At 41.1% G+C, this 19,501-nt stretch overlaps 2 protein-coding genes across 2 annotated transcripts in view; one reads left to right on the forward strand and one right to left on the reverse strand.

The window, feature by feature from the left end:
• The window catches only part of setd7 (SET domain containing 7, histone lysine methyltransferase), a 38,293-nt gene extending 23,237 nt beyond the window's left edge, over positions 1-15,056 (reverse strand). Inside the window, exons 1-3 of the mRNA XM_041782432.1 lie at positions 14,893-15,056; positions 5,779-5,908; positions 5,213-5,414 (exon numbers count right to left, since the gene is read on the reverse strand). Coding sequence (XP_041638366.1) covers positions 5,213-5,414; positions 5,779-5,908; positions 14,893-14,932 — 372 coding nt within the window. The 5' untranslated portion in view covers positions 14,933-15,056. The remainder of the gene's footprint in view (positions 1-5,212; positions 5,415-5,778; positions 5,909-14,892) is intronic.
• Positions 15,057-16,541: 1,485 nt separating this feature from the next.
• Positions 16,542-19,004, forward strand: mgst2 (microsomal glutathione S-transferase 2). The gene is made up of 4 exons (XM_041782435.1): positions 16,542-16,666; positions 17,167-17,266; positions 17,530-17,682; positions 17,792-19,004. Exons 1-4 carry the CDS (start codon positions 16,606-16,608, stop codon positions 17,901-17,903), a joined length of 426 nt encoding a protein of 141 aa, XP_041638369.1. The 5' UTR covers positions 16,542-16,605; the 3' UTR covers positions 17,904-19,004.
• Positions 19,005-19,501: the final 497 nt, after the last annotated feature.

The raw sequence follows: 19,501 nt of genomic DNA on the forward strand, positions 1-19,501 counted from the left end.
ACACAGGGATGGTGGCGACTGTTCTAACTGTTGATAGAAACACAGTGATGGTGGCGACTGTTCTAACTGTTGATAGAAACACAGTGATGGTGGCGACTGTTCTGTTGATGTAAACACTGATGGTGGCGACTGTTCTAGCTGTTGATAGAAACACAGGGATGGTGGCAACTGTTCTAACTGTTGATATAAACACAGTGATGGTGGCGACTGTTCTAACTGTTGATAGAAACACTGTGATGGTGGCGACTGTTCTGTTGATATAAACACAGTGATGGTGGCGACTGTTCTAACTGTTGATAGAAACACAGTGATGGTGGCGACTGTTCTGTTGATATAAACACAGGAATGGTGGTGACTGTTCTAACTGTTGATAGAAACACAGTGATGTTGGCGACCGTTCTAACTGTTGATAGAAACACAGGGATGGTGGTGACTGTTCTAACTGTTGATAGAAACACAGTGATGGTGGCGACTGTTCTAACTGTTGATAGAAACACAGTGATGGTGGCGACTGTTCTGTTGATGTAAACACAGTGATGGTGGCAACTGTTCTAGCTGTTGATAGAAACACGGGGATGGTGGCGACTGTTCTAACTGTTGATAGAAACACAGGGATGGTGGTGACTGTTCTAACTGTTGATAGAAACACAGTGATGGTGGCGACTGTTCTAACTGTTGATAGAAACACAGTGATGGTGGCGACTGTTCTGTTGATGTAAACACAGTGATGGTGGCGACTGTTCTGTTGATGTAAACACAGTGATGGTGGCGACTGTTCTAACTGTTGATAGAAACACAGTGATGGTGGCGACTGTTCTAACTGTTGATAGAAACACAGTGATGGTGGCGACTGTTCTAACTGTTGATAGAAACACAGTGATGGTGGCGACTGTTCTAGCTGTTGATAGAAACACAGGGATGGTGGCGACTGTTCTAACTGTTGATAGAAACACAGGGATGGTGGCGACTGTTCTAACTGTTGATAGAAACACAGTGATGGTGGCGACTGTTCTAACTGTTGATAGAAACACAGTGATGGTGGCGACTGTTCTGTTGATGTAAACACAGTGATGGTGGCGACTGTTCTAGCTGTTGATAGAAACACAGGGATGGTGGCGACTGTTCTAACTGTTGATAGAAACACAGGGATGGTGGCGACTGTTCTAACTGTTGATATAAACACAGTGATGGTGGCGACTGTTCTAACTGTTGATAGAAACACAGTGATGGTGGCGACTGTTCTGTTGATGTAAACACTGATGGTGGCGACTGTTCTAGCTGTTGATAGAAACACAGGGATGGTGGCAACTGTTCTAACTGTTGATATAAACACAGTGATGGTGGCGACTGTTGTAACTGTTGATATAAACACAGTGATGGTGTCGACTGTTCTAACTGTTGATAGAAACACTGTGATGGTGGCGACTGTTCTGTTGATATAAACACAGTGATGGTGGCGACTGTTCTAACTGTTGATAGAAACACAGTGATGGTGGCGACTGTTCTGTTGATATAAACACAGGAATGGTGGTGACTGTTCTAACTGTTGATAGAAACACAGTGATGTTGGCGACCGTTCTAACTGTTGAAAGAAACACAGGGATGGTGGTGACTGTTCTAACTGTTGATAGAAACACAGTGATGGTGGCGACTGTTCTAACTGTTGATAGAAACACAGTGATGTTGGCGACCGTTCTAACTGTTCATAGAAACACAGGGATGGTGGTGACTGTTCTAACTGTTGATAAAAACACAGTGATGGTGGCGACTGTTCTAACTGTTGATAGAAACACAGTGATGGTGGCGACTGTTCTGTTGATGTAAACACAGTGATGGTGGCGACTGTTCTGTTGATGTAAACACAGTGATGGTGGCGACTGTTCTAACTGTTGATAGAAACACAGTGATGGTGGCGACTGTTCTAACTATTGATAGAAACACAGTGATGGTGGCGACTGTTCTAACTGTTGATAGAAACACAGTGATGTTGGCGACTGTTCTAGCTGTTGATAGAAACACAGGGATGGTGGCGACTGTTCTAACTGTTGATAGAAACACAGTGATGGTGGCGACTGTTCTAACTGTTGATAGAAACACAGTGATGGTGGCGACTGTTCTAACTGTTGATAGAAACACAGTGATGTTGGCGACCGTTCTAACTGTTGATAGAAACACAGTGATGGTGGCGACTGTTCTAACTGTTGATAGAAACACAGTGATGGTGGCGACTGTTCTAACTGTTGATAGAAACACAGTGATGGTGGCGACTGTTCTAACTGTTGATAGAAACACAGTGATGTTGGCGACCGTTCTAACTGTTGATAGAAACACAGGGATGGTGGTGACTGTTCTAACTGTTGATAGAAACACAGTGATGGTGGCGACTGTTCTAACTGTTGATAGAAACACAGTGATGGTGGCGACTGTTCTGTTGATGTAAACACAGTGATGGTGGCGACTGTTCTGTTGATGTAAACACAGTGATGGTGGCGACTGTTCTAACTGTTGATAGAAACACAGTGATGGTGGCAACTGTTCTAACTGTTGATAGAAACACAGTGATGGTGGCGACTGTTCTAGCTGTTGATAGAAACACAGGGATGGTGGCGACTGTTCTAACTGTTGATAGAAACACAGGGATGGTGGCGACTGTTCTAACTGTTGATAGAAACACAGTGATGGTGGCGACTGTTCTAACTGTTGATAGAAACACAGTGATGGTGGCGACTGTTCTGTTGATGTAAACACAGTGATGGTGGCGACTGTTCTAGCTGTTGATAGAAACACAGGGATGGTGGCGACTGTTCTAACTGTTGATAGAAACACAGGGATGGTGGCGACTGTTCTAACTGTTGATATAAACACAGTGATGGTGGCGACTGTTCTAACTGTTGATAGAAACACAGTGATGGTGGCGACTGTTCTGTTGATGTAAACACTGATGGTGGCGACTGTTCTAGCTGTTGATAGAAACACAGGGATGGTGGCAACTGTTCTAACTGTTGATATAAACACAGTGATGGTGGCGACTGTTGTAACTGTTGATATAAACACAGTGATGGTGTCGACTGTTCTAACTGTTGATAGAAACACTGTGATGGTGGCGACTGTTCTGTTGATATAAACACAGTGATGGTGGCGACTGTTCTAACTGTTGATAGAAACACAGTGATGGTGGCGACTGTTCTGTTGATATAAACACAGGAATGGTGGTGACTGTTCTAACTGTTGATAGAAACACAGTGATGTTGGCGACCGTTCTAACTGTTGAAAGAAACACAGGGATGGTGGTGACTGTTCTAACTGTTGATAGAAACACAGTGATGGTGGCGACTGTTCTAACTGTTGATAGAAACACAGTGATGTTGGCGACCGTTCTAACTGTTGAAAGAAACACAGGGATGGTGGTGACTGTTCTAACTGTTGATAGAAACACAGTGATGGTGGCGACTGTTCTAACTGTTGATAGAAACACAGTGATGGTGGCGACTGTTCTGTTGATGTAAACACAGTGATGGTGGCGACTGTTCTGTTGATGTAAACACAGTGATGGTGGCGACTGTTCTAACTGTTGATAGAAACACAGTGATGGTGGCGACTGTTCTAACTGTTGATAGAAACACAGTGATGGTGGCGACTGTTCTAACTGTTGATAGAAACACAGTGATGGTGGCGACTGTTCTAGCTGTTGATAGAAACACAGGGATGGTGGCGACTGTTCTAACTGTTGATAGAAACACAGGGATGGTGGCAACTGTTCTAACTGTTGATAGAAACACAGTGATGGTGGCGACTGTTCTAACTGTTGATAGAAACACAGTGATGGTGGCGACTGTTCTGTTGATGTAAACACAGTGATGGTGGCGACTGTTCTAGCTGTTGATAGAAACACAGGGATGGTGGCGACTGTTCTAACTGTTGATAGAAACACAGGGATGGTGGCGACTGTTCTAACTGTTGATATAAACACAGGGATGGTGGCGACTGTTCTAACTGTTGATAGAAACACAGTGATGGTGGCGACTGTTCTAATTGTTGATAGAAACACAGTGATGGTGGCGACTGTTCTGTTGATGTAAACACAGTGATGGTGGCGACTGTTCTAGCTGTTGATAGAAACACAGGGATGGTGGCGACTGTTCTAACTGTTGATAGAAACACAGGGATGGTGGCGACTGTTTTAACTGTTGATATAAACACAGGGATGGTGGCGACTGTTCTAACTGTTGATAGAAACACAGTGATGGTGGCGACTGTTCTGTTGATGTAAACACAGTGATGGTGGCGACTGTTCTAGCTGTTGATAGAAACACAGTGATGGTGGCAACTGTTCTAACTGTTGATATAAACACAGTGATGGTGGCGACTGTTCTAACTGTTGATAGAAACACAGTGATGGTGGCGACTGTTCTAACTGTTGATAGAAACACTGTGATGGTGGCGACTGTTCTGTTGATATAAACACAGTGATGGTGGCGACTGTTCTAACTGTTGATAGAAACACAGTGATGGTGGCGACTGTTCTAACTGTTGATAGAAACACTGTGATGGTGGCGACTGTTCTGTTGATATAAACACAGTGATGGTGGCGACTGTTCTAACTGTTGATAGAAACACAGTGATGGTGGCGACTGTTCTGTTGATATAAACACAGGAATGGTGGTGACTGTTCTAACTGTTGATAGAAACACAGTGAAGTTGGCGACCGTTCTAACTGTTGATAGAAACACAGTGATGGTGGCAACTGTTCTAACTGTTGATAGAAACACAGTGATGGTGGCGACTGTTCTGTTGATGTAAACACAGTGATGGTGGCGACTGTTCTAGCTGTTGATAGAAACACAGGGATGGTGGCAACTGTTCTAACTGTTGATAGAAACACAGTGATGGTGGCGACTGTTGTAACTGTTGATAGAAACACAGTGATGGTGGCGACTGTTCTAACTGTTGATAGAAACACTGTGATGGTGGCGACTGTTCTGTTGATATAAACACAGTGATGGTGGCGACTGTTCTAACTGTTGATAGAAACACAGTGATGGTGGCGACTGTTCTGTTGATATAAACACAGTGATGGTGGCGACTGTTCTAACTGTTGATAGAAACACAGTGATGGTGGCGACTGTTCTGTTGATAGAAACACAGTGATGGTGGCGACTGTTCTAACTGTTGACATAAACGGTGATGGCAGGCATGCACTGAGCAGACTCACGGGGTAGTAGACCCAACACTCTCCACAGCGGTTGTTGTCTTTGTATTGTCCCTTGAACACCAGGCAGCCCTCTCCGTTAAACTCCTGAGCTGGCCCGTTCAGCTCGCCATCCACATATGTCCCATGAAGGACACCACCCTCCTCATACGTGTACACTCCCTGACCCTGTAGAGCGTCGTCCACGTAGAAACCCTCCAGGGTGCTGAGGACAAACACACAGGAAAACACCACACTGGTCAGATTCCTCGTCTACCTGTGTGTGATGGTGATCACCCTTCGTCTGATTTCTGACCATTCCCGCCCACTCCCACAGAGCCTGACCACTCCCATTCAGATGATCAAACATTCAGTTAGAGGGACAATAGCTTTAATATGGTTACAGACCACACATGACTGCGATTCAGAGCGTCATCCCTGAATGAAGCCAGAGAAGGTGTGGTCTCTGCTGACGGCCCAGACTGACCTGACCCCTGGTTGTTCACTCTAGTTACACTAAAGTTCACAGACTTTAGAAGTCAGAATTTTCACTGACGATACACATCCTGATGCTAACGTCTCAGCCGTACCTTCCATCAAAAAAGAAGAACTTGCCCTTTCCGTTCTTCTCTCCGTGGGTGAAATGTCCTTCAAACCGGTCACTGGATGAGTATGTTACTGTGCAGAAACCGTGAGGCTGACCGTCGTCGTCCAGAGGACCTGAGTGAACAACAACAGGCTATAAATGGATACGCTTCAGTGTAAGCAGGTTTAACATTTTACTGACAAACAAAAACTACTAACTAAAATCTTAATCATGTTCTCTCAGTGTCTGAATGACCTCTCCTCTGATGTAAAGACGGGACAGGATTAGTCTGTTACCATTATGGTCATATGAAGTGGTGCTAGGGCCTAACGATGCCGTACCCTCACCATCAATTCAAAAACATTAAGACAGAAAACACTCTACTGCCACACTACTATCCAACCAACACGGCAGATCTCCCAGGGAGCATTGCAGCATGGCAACATGATCCTAAACCCTGTATCAGTACAGGCTAAAATGAGTGTAGAAATATTGACTTATTGGATTTGGGTGTAAACCCAGCATTATATACACCTAATTACCAGTATTCCCAGTATTCTACATTATATATAGTATTGTACATATAATCATTATATATATATATATATATATATATATATATATATGAATGATCATTATATATTATATAATGATCAGTATTGATCATTATTGATCATTAGCGATCAATATTGATCCTCATAAGAGAGATGACCCATTCATCAGTGTGATTAGACTACATGTGGTGTTTGTCTTTGTCATTCTAAATCTCTCTGTGCCCTCTGAATGTTATCAAAATGAAGATGAATATCTGAACAGACTTGCTTTTATAAATTCTTCTATGACAGAGAGTGTATGTACACCTATAACTGTATGTACAGTGGTGTGAGAAAGTATTAACCCCTTTCTGATTCCTGAGTTTTTTGCTGATTTATAACACTTAAATGTTTCAGATCATCAAACAAATTTTTATATTTCACAAAGACAACCCAAGTAAATAGAAAATGCAGTGTTTGAATGATTATCTAATTTCTTAATGGGGGAAAAAATCCAAACCTATCTGGACCTGTGTAAAAAAGTAACTGCCCCCCTTGATAAATCATGAGTTAACTGTGATTAACCACAGTTTTTGGAAAGCTGAGTTTAGTTTCACTGGCCACACCCAGGCCTGATTACTGCCACATTTGTTGAGTCAAAAAATCACTTAAATAGAAGCTGTCAGACAAAATGAAGAAAGCTACAAGATCTCAGAAAGAAAGGCATCATGCCACGAGCCAAAGAAATTCAAGAACAAATGAAAAAACAAAGTTATTGGAATCTATCAGTCTGGAAAAGGTTACAAAGCCATTTCCAAGGCTTTGGGACTCCAGCAAACCACAGTCAGAGCCATTATCCACAAATGGAGAAAACAAGTAACAGTGGTGAACCTTCCCAGGAGTGGTCGGCCAACCAAAATCACTCTGAGAGCGCAACCACGACTCATCCAGGTCACAAAAGAACCTAGAACAACATCCGAAGACCTGCAGGCCTCACTGGCCTCAGTTAAGGTCAGAGTTCATGACTCAACCATAAGAAAGACACTGGGCAACAATGGCATCATGGGAGAGTTCCAAGGCCAAAACCACTGCTGAGCAAAAAGAGCACAAAGGCTCGTCTCCCATTTTCCAAGAAACATCCTGATGATCCCCAAGACTTCTGGAGAAATATTCTGTGGACTGACGAGACAAAAGTTGAACTTTTTGGAAGGTTTGAGTCCCGTTACATCGGGCGTAAAAATAACACAGCATTTGATAAGAAGAACATCATGCCAACAGTCAGACATGGTAGTGGCAGTGTGATGGTCTGGACCAGGACCTGGACCACTTGCTGTGATTGATGGAACCATGAATTCTGCTGTCTACCAGAAAATCCTGAAGGCCAACGTCCGGCCATCAGGTCATGACCTCAAGCCCAAGCGCTCTTGGGTTATGCAGCAGGACAACGACCCGAAACACACCTGCAAGTCCACCTCTGAATGGCTTAAGAAAAACTAAATTAAGGTTTTGGAGTGGCCCAGTCAGGTTCTGGACTTAAATACAACTGAGATACTGTGGTGTGACCTTAAACGGCAGTTCAAGCTGGAAAACCCTCCAATATGGCTGAGTTAAAGCAATTCTGTGAAGAAGAGAGGGTCAAAAATCCTCCACAGTGATGAGAAAGACTCATCACCCGCAAGCGCTTGATTTCAGTTATTGCTGCCAAGGATGGAACAACAAGCTATTAGGTTCAGGGGGCAATTACTGTTTCACACAGGGAAAGAGAGCTTGGGATTTTTTCCTTCTTAAAAAATTAGATAATCTTTCAAACACTGCATTTTCTATTTACTTGGGTTGTCTTTGTGAAATATTTAAATTGGTTTGATTGACTGAGATATTTAAGTGTGATAAATCTGCAAAAAACTCCGGAATCAGAGAGGGGGCAAATACTTTTCACACCACTGTACATCTACAACTGCACGCACATCTATAGTTGTACATCTATACTTGTGTGTACATCTATAATTGTACATCTATAACTGTATGTGCATCTGTGATTGCGTGTACATCTATAGTTGTACATCTATAGTAGTACATCTATAATTGTACATCTATAGTCGTTCATCTATAGTCGTACATCTATAGTCGTACATCTATAGTAGTACATCTATAATTGTACATCTATAGTCGTTCATCTATAGTCGTACATCTATAATTGTACATCTATAGTCATTCATCTATGGTCTTTCATCTAATGTCGTACATCTATAATTGTACATCTATAGTCATTCATCTATAGTCGTACATCTATAGTTGTACATCTATAGTAGTACATCTATAATTGTACATCTATAGTCGTTCATCTATAGTCGTACATCTATAGTCGTACATCTATAGTAGTACATCTATAATTGTACATCTATAGTCGTTCATCTATAGTCATACATCTATAGTTGTTCATTTATAGTCATACATCTTTAGTCGTACATCTATAGTTGTACATCTATAGTCGTACATCTATAATTGTACATCTATAGTCGTTCATCTATAGTCATTCATCTATAATTGTACATCTATAGTCATTCATCTATGGTCTTTCATCTAATGTCGTACATCTATAATTGTACATCTATAACTGTATGTGCATCTGTGATTGTGTGTACATCTATAGTTGTACATCTATAGTAGTACATCTATAATTGTACATCTATAGTCGTTCATCTATAGTCGTACATCTATAGTCGTACATCTATAGTAGTACATCTATAATTGTACATCTATAGTCGTTCATCTATAGTCGTACATCTATAGTTGTTCATTTATAGTCGTACATCTTTAGTCGTACATCTATAATTGTACATCTATAGTCGTTCATCTATAGTCATTCATCTATAATTGTACATCTATAGTCATTCATCTATGGTCTTTCATCTAATGTCGTACATCTATAATTGTACATCTATAGTCATTCATCTATAGTCGTACATCTATAGTTGTTCATTTATAGTCGTACATCTTTAGTCGTACATCTATAGTTGTACATCTATAGTCATTCATCTATAATTGTACATCTATAGTCATTCATCTATAGTCGTTCATCTATAGTCATACATCTATAATCATACATCTATAGTCGTACATCTATAATTGTACATCTATAGTTGTACACTTATAATTGTACATCTATAGTCGTACATCTATAGTCGTACATCTATTGTCGTACGTCTATAGTCGTTCGTCTATAGTCGTTCGTCTATAGTCGTACATCTATTGTCGTACGTCTATAGTCGTTCGTCTATAGTCGTTCATCTATAGTCGTACATCTATAGTCGTTCGTCTATAGTCGTTCGTCTATAGTCGTACGTCTATAGTCGCGATTAGTCTATGATCGCCTTAGAGTCTGTAGTTAAATGCGTCTATAGTGGTTCGTCTATAGTCGTACATCTATAGTCGTACATCTATAGTCGTTCATCTATAGTCGTACATCTATAGTCGTTCATCTATAGTCGTTCATCTATAGTCTTACATCTATAGTCGTACATCTATAATTGTACATCTATAGTCGTTCATCTATAGTCGTACATCTATAGTCGTACATCTATAGTTGTACATCTATAATTGTACATCTATAGTCGTAGATCTATAGTCGTTCATCTATAGTCGTTCATCTATAGTCGTACATCTATAGTCGTTCGTCTATAGTCGTTCGTCTATAGTCGTACGTCTATAGTCGTTCGTCTATAGTCGTTCGTCTATAGTCGTTCCTCTATAGTGGTTCGTCTATAGTCGTACATCTATAGTCGTACATCTATAGTCGTTCATCTTTAGTCGTACATCTATAGTCGTACATCTATAATTGTACATCTATAGTCGTTCATCTATAGTCGTACATCTATAGTCGTTCATCTATAGTCGTACATCTATAGTCGTTCATCTATAGTCGTACATCTATAGTCGTTCATCTATAGTCGTACATCTATAGTCGTACATCTATAGTCGTACATCTATAGTCGTACATCTATAGTTGTACATCTATAATTGTACATCTATAGTCATTCATCTATAGTCGTACATCTATAGTTGTACATCTATAGTCGTACATCTATAATTGTACATCTATAGTCGTTCATCTATAGTCATTCATCTATAATTGTACATCTATAGTCATTCATCTATAGTCGTTCATCTATAGTCATACATCTATAATCATACATCTATAGTCGTACATCTATAATTGTACATCTATAGTTGTACACTTATAATTGTACATCTATAGTCGTACATCTATAGTCGTACATCTATAATTGTACATCTATAACTGTATGTGCATCTGTGATTGTGTGTACATCTATAGTTGTACATCTATAGTAGTACATCTATAATTGTACATCTATAGTCGTAGATCTATAGTCGTAGATCTATAGTCGTTCATCTATAGTCGTTCATCTATAGTCGTACATCTATAGTCGTACATCTATAATTGTACATCTATAGTCGTAGATCTATAGTCGTACATCTATAGTCGTTCATCTATAATCGTTCATCTATACTCGTTCATCTATAGTCGTTCATCTATAGTCGTTCATCTATAGTCGTACATCTATAGTCGTACATCTATAGTCGTTCATCTATAGTCGTACATCTATAGTCGTACATCTATAGTCGTTCATCTATAGTCGTACATCTATAGTCGTACATCTATAGTCGTTCATCTATAGTCGTACATCTATAGTCGTTCATCTATAGTCGTACATCTATAGTCGTACATCTATAGTCGTTCATCTATAGTCGTACATCTATAGTCGTTCATCTATAGTCGTTCATCTATAGTCGTTCATCTATAGTCGTACATCTATAGTCGTTCATCTATAGTCGTACATCTATAGTCGTACATCTATCGTCGTTCATCTATAGTCGTTCATCTATAGTCGTACATCTATAGTCGTACATCTATCGTCGTTCATCTATAGTCGTTCATCTATAATCGTTCATCTATAGTCGTTCATCTATAGTCGTTCATCTATAGTCGTACATCTATAGTCGTTCATCTATAGTCGTACATCTATAGTCGTACATCTATCGTCGTTCATCTATAGTCGTTCATCTATAGTCGTTCATCTATAGTCGTTCATCTATAATCGTTCATCTATAGTCGTTCATCTATAGTCGTTCATCTATAGTCGTACATCTATAGTCGTTCATCTATAGTCGTACATCTATCGTCGTTCATCTATAGTCGTTCATCTATAGTCGTACATCTATAGTCGTTCATCTATAGTCGTTCATCTATAGTCGTTCATCTATAGTCGTACATCTATAGTCGTTCATCTATAGTCGTACATCTATAGTCGTACATCTATCGTCGTTCATCTATAGTCGTTCATCTATAGTCGTACATCTATAGTCGTTCATCTATAGTCGTTCATCTATAGTCGTACATCTATAGTCGTACATCTATAGTCGTTCATCTATAGTCGTACATCTATAGTCGTACATCTATCGTCGTTCATCTATCGTCGTTCATCTATAGTCGTACATCTATAGTCGTTCATCTATAGTCGTACATCTATAGTCGTTCATCTATAGTCGTTCATCTATAGTCGTACATCTATAGTCGTTCATCTATAGTCGTACATCTATAGTCGTACATCTATCGTCGTTCATCTATCGTCGTTCATCTATAGTCGTACATCTATAGTCGTTCATCTATAGTCGTACATCTATAGTCGTTCATCTATAGTCGTTCATCTATAGTCGTTCATCTATAGTCGTACATCTATAGTCGTTCATCTATAGTCGTTCATCTATAGTCGTACATCTATAGTCGTACATCTATAGTCGATCATCTATAGTCGTACATCTATAGTCGTTCATCTATAATCGTTCATCTATAGTCGTTCATCTATAGTCGTTCATCTATAGTCGTTCATCTATAGTCGTACATCTATAGTCGTACATCTATAGTCGATCATCTATAGTCGTACATCTATAGTCGTTCATCTATAATCGTTCATCTATAGTCGTTCATCTATAGTCGTTCATCTATAGTCGATCATCTATAGTCGTACATCTATAGTCGTACATCTATAGTCGTTCATCTATAATCGTTCATCTATAGTCGTACATCTATAGTCGTTCATCTATAGTCGTTCATCTATAGTCGTACATCTATAGTCGTTCATCTATAGTCGTACATCTATAGTCGTTCATCTATAGTCGTTCATCTATAGTCGTACATCTATAGTCGTTCATCTATAATCGTTCATCTATAGTCGTTCATCTATAGTCGTACATCTATAGTCGTTCATCTATAGTCGTACATCTATAGTCGTACATCTATCGTCGTATAGCTCTATAACTGTTGTAGAGATATGGGTGCAGATTCTGCTGATAAAGGCTCTCTAACATTTCGTCCAGTTGTGAGAGGAGGGTCAGCTGATCTTTGTCAGGAAGCTGCGACTGTCAGGAAGTTCTTCAGACGTTAGAGAAGCAGGGCAGCATGGTGGCTGGACCTGCTGATGCCACGCCTGTGTAGAGAAGGTTGAAGTGTGATCTGACTACAGCGGATGGCATACCAGTCTGTATGACATTACATGTTAGAGTCTCCCACAGCTGACTGGCCATGAGAACCATGTGCAGAATGAAAGACTGGATCGGTCAGGGCTTCGAGAAGATGAAATCTGGTGTTATAACTCATTGTCTGAAAGCAGTTTGAGTCAGACTGAAATAGCTCTTCATGCTGTTTTGTGTGACAACATAAACAGTCAAAAGCACAACGGTGATCTGTGTATAATGTACAGTAATATTTGAAGTGAACACGTTGTCAGAAGAGGATTAAACTAAACGTTGTTCAGCCAGGATGGATGAGTCTGTCTCTGACCTCAGCGCAGAATCTAGAGACGCTCATAAACAGCGGGTTTTATCAGGGAGGACTAGGCATGGTCCAGAGTAACGCTAGATTCAAATATGCTCTTAGATTTATTAGGAGGAATGAAAAAGCTATGAGGGCTAACTCCATGGCCAAAAAGAATCAACTAAATAATGTGTTTGAATTCTGGAAAGAAGCAGGGTGCCCTAACCCCCCAGCACTGATGGGACCACAGGGTCTGATGATACAGCTGAGCTATGGCACTATGTGGACTCACTGTGTTAAAAGCCTACATTTAATGTTGTTTAATGATGGTGGGATGATCAGACATGAGGAAGTTAGCCATGCTATCAGTAAACTGGCAGCAAACGAAGCATGCGGCCTTAAACAGGTAACAGCAGAGCCTCTGAAGTATTCCTGCCATAGACCTGCAGAGCTACTCGCCGTTTGTTTTTCTGGATTCTTAATGCATGGTGTGCTGCCTGATTCTGTGTTAGCGGTGTTAGTGCCAGCAGTCAAAGATAAACTGCTAAAATATGGAGCATAGAGAACTACAGGCCTTAGAACTCAGCCTTCTGGATCACCTGCAAGAGTGGTTACAACAACAGACCCTCAGTTTGGCTTTAAACAGAAACAGATACGTGTCTGTATGCCTTAGAGGAAAAAACTCTACAATATTTCTGTTTCCTAGTTTCATCCAAAGCTTTTGATTGAATTAATCATGGCATATTTATGAAACTACAGAACAGGGGGCCCTTTATTTGATTAGATACATTTCTGGCGCTTTCATCAAACCATGAAAGTTCGATGGGGCAGGAGTGTGTCAGCTCCTCTCTCTGCCCAGCGGGTGAACTGCCACCTGATGAAAGAGTCCATGATCGACCTTTCTGAACACCTGAGAGCTTGTAGGCTGGACGGGTGCTGGGGGACAGACTTGTTAACGATCTGGTGTCCTCCTGTCACAGCAGCTTCTCAGAATCTGTTCTCAGATATCTGGAATGATCTGTGTGATGATGATGATGATGATGATGATCAGTGTAGAATGTAAAATGTATGCACAAGCTAATATGCTAGCACGCTACCTTCAGATGTGTACAGTGTTAAAACAGAGCTCCACTGTAAACTGCTCATTTATGGAGAAACTACAGTGATGCTAACATTAAAGCTACAGCTTATCATGATGCCTTCAGGGTATTTCTGAAATTACCCAGATGGAGGAATGCTGCTCACGTTTGTTACCAGTAATGTTTCCACATTTTACACTGTACTGAGAAATATGATGTATAAAATTATGGTTAATTGATTCAGAAAATTAAATAATAAATGATAAAGTCGCTGCTCAGCTCTCAGGTTCTCAGCTGGAAACACCTGTGCAGGTGTCCCTGAATCCTGATCATTCATGAACTCTGATCTTATCCACTGGTTCTACTGGTTTATGTTTCTATACAGATATGGACCTATGGGTCTGGAATAAAGTATAAAGTTAAATAATGCCATTGATCGTTAAAGCGGACAGAGGGACGGTAAACCGGCATCTGTCCCTCCTTGTTGGAGCTCCGGAGTCTCTCCTCCAGCAGACAGACACTCACCGGGACTCTAGCCTCCTCTGAGCCGCCCTACCCACGCCCTCTGACGGGGTTCCTCCTAAAATAAAGTCCGAGGCTCTCCGGAGCCCCGAGGGGCCTCTGCCTGACTGACAGCGGAGAACCGGGGATCCGGTCAGAGTCGTGCTGGTTACCTTCCACGGCCTCCTCCATGTTCTCATCATCGCTGTCCATCAGGACTCTGCAGGACCGGAGACCCTCCTCTTCGGCTCCTCTTCGGCAGGTCTGATCACAGCTGACCACGCTTCACAGCTGATGGTAGAGGGTTTAGGGCATGCGCAGAAGACAGGAGCGTCCACCCCGAGTTCATTCATGGATGTATCAGCCTGATCCCGGAGAGCATGGGTCCGATGGGTCAGGAGGTCTCAGAGTGGGAGGCTTTCCCTGAGGGGGCCGGGATGGGGACCTGTGGGTCTGTTGGAAAAGTCCAAAAGATTTCCTCCTAAGTCCTTTCCTATCCAGTTTTCCTTAACCCCGGTGGAAAAGTGGGTAGGAAAGGAGGGAGTAAGGGGATAGGAAAGGAGGGAGTAAGGGGATAGGAAAGGAGAACAGCTGAGGGAATCCGACCCCACTCTCCTTAGGCGGATGTTACGGACGTGACGTGTGCCATTTGAGTAAAAACTACAATTCAACGTTGATGGACTACAAAATTAACATCCGTGTTTTTATGTGCAGCGAACGAAACGTGAAAACGTCAGAGATAAAAACGAACTCAGAGATTTTTATTTCCTAAACTGTGAAACTTTCTCTTAACTGTCAATAAGACGAGCTGAATAATATTCAGGTCATTTTATTTCGCAGCGATGTGAAATGTTTTGTTTTATTCCTACCATCCATGTTCTTTAACTTTGTCGTCTGTTATTCAGTCTGCTCTGGCTCTGTGAAAAACTATAAACCCTGTCTTACTTCATGATGATCAATATAATACTCACATTATGGAAACACGCCCACTTTATCGCTTGAATTGGTTTTACTTTAAACGAACTTTTATCACATTTGCTTTAATATTTAAAAATAGCCAAACAAATGCAGTTTGACATTCTGACTGATCAGTTCACTGGAAATGAGAAGAAATGAAATCGTGATCATAAGTTTCATGAAACAGTTTCCCTGTCTGCTCCTGGGCTCATCCGGTTTCCTTCCGTTTATCATGAACTTAAAGTCTGACTGAATCTTACTGTTTAAGTCAGGCTAGGAAAGGTGCAGTCAGTGATGCTTGTTCTGATTAGCCAACAGGTGCGTCACTCAAATGAAGTTTGCAAAGCATTGTGGGTCGTTTTCATCTCTCCTTTGGGAAAGGATGCTCCAGTGTTTCCTAGGCTAAAGGAGGTAAAAAAGGAAGTGATGAAGCTCGTTTCCTTTTCAGTTGGAGGATTCTAACGGAACTTTATCCGGGTCGTTTCTCTCAGTCAGGAATCCTCCTTTAGACCTCCGTGGGTCAGGAGGTCTCAGAGTGGGAAGGGTCTACCTGAGGGGCCGGGACGGGGTACTGGACTACTCAAAGGGCCACGTGACTGTTTTCTCACTGACAGGGCGACATTTTTATTTATTTATTTTCAAATAACAGGATATTCTCACTTTAACGATGAGTCATCTAGAATTTAAATATTTGTTTTTATTAAATTATTAATTTCATATTTATATATATATATATATATACACACACATATGCTGCAGGAATAAGCAATCCTAACCTCCCCTTGCGTTCAGCAGCTTTGACTACATGACAGCACTTGTTGGGGGACGTCCTACAGCTGGAGCTTTCTACAGGAAGTCCCTCCCCCTGCTTATACAAAGTTCACTTTCTAGTCCAGGAAAACGACTCTGGGAGCTTTTCTTCAGCAGCGATGGGATCCGACTCCCCTCTCTTGTTGGCTGCAGTGTCCCTGCTATCGGGCCTCCAGATGGGTGAGCTGAGCATGCTCAGATCTGTGTTTGGTAGATATTATCATAAATGTTGGGATTGACTGGAACAGCGTCACTGAGACCAGGAGTCCAGCCTCTAAGAGGAAACATGTCTGCTGTAGGCGGGCTGAAAACCTGCTGGATCACAATGAGCCAAGGTTTTCAGCTGCCACCAGTGAGTTAATTCAACTCTGAGTAGTTTAACCCTGAGATACCAACACTCCAGCTTTCACTGTTTATGGATGTGGAGTCTTTGTGGAGTCAGCAGAGGAGGGAAGGAGGACAGTAGTCCAGTAAAAGAACACAACTCTGGATAAAACTGACTGTAAACTGATTTATGAATGTTTGCTAAAAACGGTAACGGGTTACAGCAATCTGAGTAAATGTGGTTAGTTACTTCCCCACCATCTCCAGTCCTTCCAACCCCCCCATTAATGCTCACAGACTGGTGTGCATGGTGAGTCCAAGCAGAGCAGTGATTGGTCGCTGTGCTCTCTCTGCAGGTTACCTGGCCCGGCGGGTCGGTTGGTCCAGGATGGCTCATAAAGTCCTTCCTCCTGCTGTGACCGGACCTCCTGAGTTTGAGAGGACCTTCAGAGCTCAGTGAGAGGATGGAACCGTCTTTTCTTTGTCCTAAACACGCCACGGAGTTCAAAATGAGCTGATATACACGTTCTAGTGGTCTCAGTATAACGGACCAATCAGCTGGGGAGGTTTTTGACCCTGTCTAAACCAGTATCGTTATGGCTCTGTGACTGAATATCTCATAAACAATAGTTGACACAACAATAATGATAATGTGCAGGTATCAGCCTCTGACCCCCCAGTCTTCTCAGGTTTTCTCTGACTGTGTCGCTCTGTTTCAGTCAGAACTGTGTGGAGTTTTACCCCCTGTTCCTGGTCTCCATGTGGACCTGTGGGCTGTTCTTCAATGAGGCCACAGCAGCAGCAGGGGGTCTGGTCTACATGATCGCCCGACTGATGTACTTTAATGGCTACGTGGCTGCTGGGAAGAAAAGGTGGGCTATAAACCCTGTTCCTCTGAAAGGATTGAGCCCTTCATGTTTGCAATCTGATTCTGAAAAGTTAAAATGACTCACTAATGACCGGGGTCCTGGTGGTTTACAGGTTACCAGGATTTTTCCTGACTCTGGCGGTCCTCGGCGCTCTGTTTCTGCTGGCTTTTATTGGAATAATGAGAGGAATACTTCACAAGTACTTCCACATCCACCTCTTCTGAGGATTCACCTCTGACACCATAGAGCCACTGGGAGCAGAAAAGAATGTTTGATACCTGTCTGTTATTATACTGCAGTAAAAGAATGTTCCATTAAAGCTCCCAGTCTTTAAACCCAGACAGTCTGACATGTTCTCAGGGTCAAACTGGGACTAAGAAAGGGGGACATTTGGACAATTTCAACTTTGCCCTCACTTCATAGCAAGTGGATGGACATGCATGAGGATGCACGGGTGCTTTCCATCAATTTTCATTTCATTTCATTTTTAATTTCATTTATTTGTTCTAGTCATGGCAAATCCATATTCACTCTCAAAGAGACATTCAACCTCACTCCACTCCATGGCTAGAAAGGAGCAAAATTCTCTGCCAAATGCCAAATTTACAATAACTGAGAGAATATTATTACAACAACATTCAAGAAAGGTACAGTAACATTTTCAAGACTAACAACACCTGCCCTCAGCAGTAAAATAGGAAAACAAAACACCCTATTCACCATGTTCACAATGTCTAATGAGTCTCACTTCAAACATTTTCTTGAACTCAAATATATTCAGGCAGCTCTTCATATCACTCTGTAAGGAATTCCACATTTTAACTCCCATCACAGAAATACACATCTGTTTTAAAGTCGTCCGTGCAAGTTGATGCTTAAAATTAAATTTCCGTCTATGGTTCTCATCTTCTGAGCTAAAAACAAAAAACTTTTGTAAACTTTCTGGTAATGCTCTACTTTTAGCTCTGAACATAACTGTGAGTGTCTGCAGCTCAATCAGATCTTTAAGTTTTAACAATCCTGCCTTAATAAACAGACTGTTGGTGTGCTCTCTGTAACCTGCTTTGTGAATAATTCTTACTGCTCTTTTCTGTAAAAAAAATAATGGATTTATGTTGCTTATATATGTATTTCCCCAAATTTCCACACAATAACAAAGAGAGAGAGAATATATCATATCTCAAATATGCAGTAAATTTATATATGTGTGTAATGAGTGTAATTTTAATTAGAGGTGGAAATGCACATGTTGGTGATTCATATCCTACATATTTCCTCTGATTCTTTATGCCTGTGCATAAATAAACCTAACATGAACAAATGCATTCACTCTCATGTGATTGGTAGAGGAGGAGGCTGGAGGAAAGGAGGGTAAAACTGGCGTGTTTTTGGCTCTGATAGACTCATCTGTTCAGCATGGACGCTATCTCACTGAATCACAGTCACAGGCAGAGTGGACAATAACTGGAATAAAAGGGTGTAACTTTGATTTTTTTAAAACGTTTTTTTAGTGGTCAGGGTTGAAGATGAAGAGATTTGAGTCAGTGATAGTTAAAAAAAATGTTGAAAAATAATTATTTTATCAACACTTTTCTGTATGTTCATTTTCTGGACCAGCAAGGACAGATGTAGATAAAAATGACAAGGAAGTGAGGGTTAAAGGTGCATGATGGGAAATAAATATATAGTTATATATCACATGTGTATATCAGACCCTAAGATATGAATTTAAGATTAAACACACTCTTCCACACATTTATGACATCCATTAGATTTATCTGCTATAATGCTTTAGCAGCATCAATAAAACTGTTAGTTTTTT

This window comes from Cheilinus undulatus, unplaced genomic scaffold (genome assembly GCF_018320785.1).
Source record: "Cheilinus undulatus unplaced genomic scaffold, ASM1832078v1 Contig13, whole genome shotgun sequence".
NCBI lineage: Eukaryota > Metazoa > Chordata > Actinopteri > Labriformes > Labridae > Cheilinus > Cheilinus undulatus.